Raw genomic sequence first — 3,966 nt, forward strand, 5'->3', positions numbered from 1 at the left:
AGTAGTAAATCATTGAGCTGCTTCACTCCTGATGGTCCAGGATCATTTCCTGTGAGATCCAGCTCTATCAGGTGTGAAGGGTTTGATCTCAGAGCTGAAGCCAGAGCTTTATAACCTTCTTCACTGATACTGCAGTCTGAAAGTCTAGAAGAGAACAACAAATGCATTAACTACTCATTGAATAATAACACAATTCCATTTAAACAATGTCAATATTTTTCTATACAAATTATGTATTAAACCATTTTTACAACTGTAAGTGATGTTACAGACACAGATAATGTAAAAACCTATAATGAAAGTGTCACATTTACCCTTCTATTAACCTTACTTTTGGAGACTGGTGGATGTTAATTTAGATTAACCAAATTCAAACCTGAGTATCTGCAGTGTGCACTGTGAATTTCCAAGTAGAGTGGAAATTTCCATTACTCCAGAGTCTCCAAGTTGATTCCCACTCAGGTCCAGCTCATTCAGGTTTGAGGGGTTTGAATTAAAAGCTGAAGCCAGAGCAGTACAATATTCTTTTGTAATACTGATAAAATTCAACCTATAGAAGAGAGAACAAAGTAAAAAAACAAAATCAACAAGATTTCCATAAATTAGTTGTTTTGCAGCACTGTGCATTTGTTTTATATATTAAGATTTACTTACTTCAACTTTTCCAGTCTACACTGTACATTCTCAAACAGAGTAGACAAGTTCTTCATTTCTGAGTCTCTGAGTTTAGTCCCACTCAAAACCAGCTCTTTCAGATTTGAAGGGTTTGAATTTAAAGCTGCTACCAGAGCACAACAATCTTCTTCTGTGATAGAGCTGTTATTCAGACTGCATAAAGACAAACTAAATTTCAGTTTTCCCTACATTAAGGCGTGTTATCTTTCAGTCCATTACAGCTTCACTCCTGAATTTTTAATGGTCTCAAAGCTTGTCTCTCACATGTCGTTATTATTACTTGTATCACACATACTGCTGTATGTGACAACTGATGTCATGGATGATTACAAATACATAGTAATTCAAATATCACTTCACTCCTCGAAAAACACTAAAATGTGTTGTCCTGATGGCAATACTTACATCAGTATGTTAAGTTTACAGTGTTTATCCACCAATAGAGGAACCAGCTGTTTTGGGTCTAGTTCACGTTCACTCAGATTCAGCTCTCTCACGAGTAACGGGTTTTCACCCACAACTCTATTCACATACTGAAAGGCTTCATCTGCATCAGGACTCAAAAACCTGCAGAAGAGAAAATGAAACAGGAACTTAGTTCTTATGGTACAATGTAAAATATAGAAAATATTGCTTAAAACGCAATATTCAGGTTTTTATCCTGAAATAACTCACTTTGATGCAACAACTGTTTTAGTGCAATCAAATTTATATAAATTAACCACCTACATGTAATTTATTTTGTATTATTTCATCAGGTCTCACCTCAGTGTCTCGAGTTTACACTTTGGATCCAGTAGTAAATCATTGAGCTGCTTCACTCCTGATGGTCCAGGATCATTTCCTCTGAGATCCAGCTCTATCAGGTGTGAAGTGTTTGATCTCAGAGCTGAAGCCAGAGCTTTATAACCTTCTTCAGTGATACTGCAGTCTGAAAGTCTGGAAGAGAAATGAAAATGTTACAATCCACTAATTAATCCATTCTAAACAATATTATCTCCTAAAAAGCTTGTTAATTGAACAAATTGAAAAATTATTTTCAAACAAAAGACCCAGAGACTTTTAATATGTTGTACATCATCTCACCTGAGTTTCTCCAGTTTACAATTATCTGTCAGTCCATGAGAGAGCAGCTTCACTCCTGAATCCTGCAGATTGTTATTACTCAGGTCAAGATCCTTCAGACTGCTGGAGTCTGAACTGAGAACTGAAGCAAGATCTGAACAGCTTTCTTCTGTTAGTGAACACTTACTGAGCCTAAAAAATAAATAAATAAATAAATACATCAATAATGAAGACATAATCGTACCATTAGCGATGCTTAATTTTGCACATCACCAAATGTGCAAATATTCCTGTGATCATTGTAGTGTTCAGTGTACTGTAGATGATGGTGAAATGAACTCACTTGAGTATCTTCAGCTCACACACAGGATTCTTCAGTCCCTCACAGATCTCTTTGACTCCTGAGTCCAGCAGACGGCTGTTGTTCAGGTTCAGCTCTTTCAGGAAGGTTTTGGAGGAGAGAACAGTAGCTAGAACTGAACAGCTTTTCTCTGTCAGCTCACAATTATTCAGCCTGAACACAAAAACAGCATTATTTATTATTCAGCCTGAACACAAAAACAGCATTATTTATTATTCAGCACATATTCAACACACATCAGATCAACAGCTCTTCATATCTGCTCACATGTGACTGACAGTACTTTATACTGAACAAAACAAAAGTTATAAATCATGTTCACTCACTTCATTTTCTCCAGTTTGCTATGAGAGTCCATCAAAAGAGCAGAGAGTTTCTCCCCATTCAGGTCTCCTAATTTATCTTCACTCAGATTCTTACATAAGTTTCTCCACTTTGCTATGAGAGTCCATCAAAAGAGCAGAGAGCTTCTCCCAATCCAGATCTTCTAATTTATCTTCACTCAGATCCAGTTCTTTCAGTAATAATGGACTTTTACCCAGAACTTCAGTGAAATACTGACACACTTCCTCTGCAGCAGGACTTTTCAAAAACCTACAGGAAGAAGATAAGAATATTAGATTAAATAATTATGTTACAATTCATGCAGCTCCCATCTTGCTTATGGGTCCAGTCTAAGGGTACATCAATATGGAATTTCAGGAATGATACAACAACTGATGATTCTCAGCCTAGGGTATCGACAAGGGCTCGCAGCAGGAAGGCCAGTCACTGTTGTCTTAGCACTACCCACTCAGTGAGATTGGATAACACTGGGAAAACGTACCCGTTGTTGTCGTAGCACTACCCACTCAGTGAAATTGGATAACACTGGGAAAACGTACCCATTCTACTTGGAACAGGAATGTTGCGGAAGCCCCATCCTTCTCGAAGGAGGTGTCGGAAGCATTTACACATATGGATAACCGTTTAGGTACATATGGAAGATTAGAGGTGATTGTAACCCTCTTGAGGAATGGCAGAGTAGTCTCCCGGGGAAACATAGGCTTCAAGCTATACTGTGAAGAATACACATATGGGATCCACTTAGGTCACTACATATGACACCCAGCCCTCTACCGGTTCTCATGGATTCATCGAGTGAGGGCCTGGTGCCAGACACTCCGCCACATCTGGCTGCCGATGGGATGGAGGAGCTCAACAGGGCCAACTGTACGGACACTCTGGAGCAGTTTAGCAAGCCGACACTAGCCGGGGGTCTCTCGGTGCTTCTACCCATTTGAGGTGAGAACACAGGAGGATACCGGCTCAACACGAAGGCTACAGAAACTAGCGAACATGTTGGGGGGTCACCCAGCCCGCAGCTCTACAAATATCTGTCAGTGAGGCGCCACGAGCCAGTGCACAGGAGGATGCAACAATTCTGGTAGAGTGAGCTCGCAACCTGAGTGGGTAGGGCACACCCACTATCCACGATCCAGTGGTCATAGCGTAAGCGTGTCTCGTAGACAGTGCTCGCGCCGAAGTGATGGTGTCCACTACCTCTTGGGAGAAGGCTCACTGGGGAGATGCATATTTGCACAGGCCCCGCGGCCAGCTGTGCCAGCGCATCCGTGCCGAGTGCTCCCTCGGTCAGGGAGTACAACAGCTGGCAGTGGGACGTTTCTGGAGAGGCAAACAGGTCAACCTGAGAGGCTCTAAAATGTCTCCAAAATATAAGTCCCTTAAGGGGTTAGCTCATGCGTGCCTAACTAGTCTTCTATCACGCTACAATCCATCACGCTTCCTAAGGATCGCAAAACTCTGAACTTTTGGTAGTACCTAGGATAGCAAAGTCCACTAAAGGAGGTAGAGCTTTTTCGCAT

The 3,966-nt window shown here is 40.8% G+C and overlaps 1 protein-coding gene across 1 annotated transcript in view; it reads right to left on the reverse strand.

The window, feature by feature from the left end:
- The window catches only part of LOC107705118 (ribonuclease inhibitor-like), a gene marked incomplete at its 3' end in the record, with an annotated part of 26,776 nt that overhangs the window by 13,665 nt on the left and 9,145 nt on the right, over positions 1-3,966 (reverse strand). Inside the window, exons 3-10 of the mRNA XM_016508263.1 lie at positions 2,522-2,695; positions 2,084-2,254; positions 1,762-1,932; positions 1,441-1,614; positions 1,081-1,242; positions 655-828; positions 377-550; positions 55-144 (exon numbers count right to left, since the gene is read on the reverse strand). Of these exons, the coding sequence (XP_016363749.1) occupies positions 55-144; positions 377-550; positions 655-828; positions 1,081-1,242; positions 1,441-1,614; positions 1,762-1,932; positions 2,084-2,254; positions 2,522-2,695 (1,290 nt within the window). The remainder of the gene's footprint in view (positions 1-54; positions 145-376; positions 551-654; positions 829-1,080; positions 1,243-1,440; positions 1,615-1,761; positions 1,933-2,083; positions 2,255-2,521; positions 2,696-3,966) is intronic.

The sequence above is a fragment of the Sinocyclocheilus rhinocerous genome, unplaced genomic scaffold (genome assembly GCF_001515625.1).
Source record: "Sinocyclocheilus rhinocerous isolate Xijiao unplaced genomic scaffold, SAMN03320098_v1.1 scaffold8886, whole genome shotgun sequence".
Lineage (NCBI taxonomy): Eukaryota > Metazoa > Chordata > Actinopteri > Cypriniformes > Cyprinidae > Sinocyclocheilus > Sinocyclocheilus rhinocerous.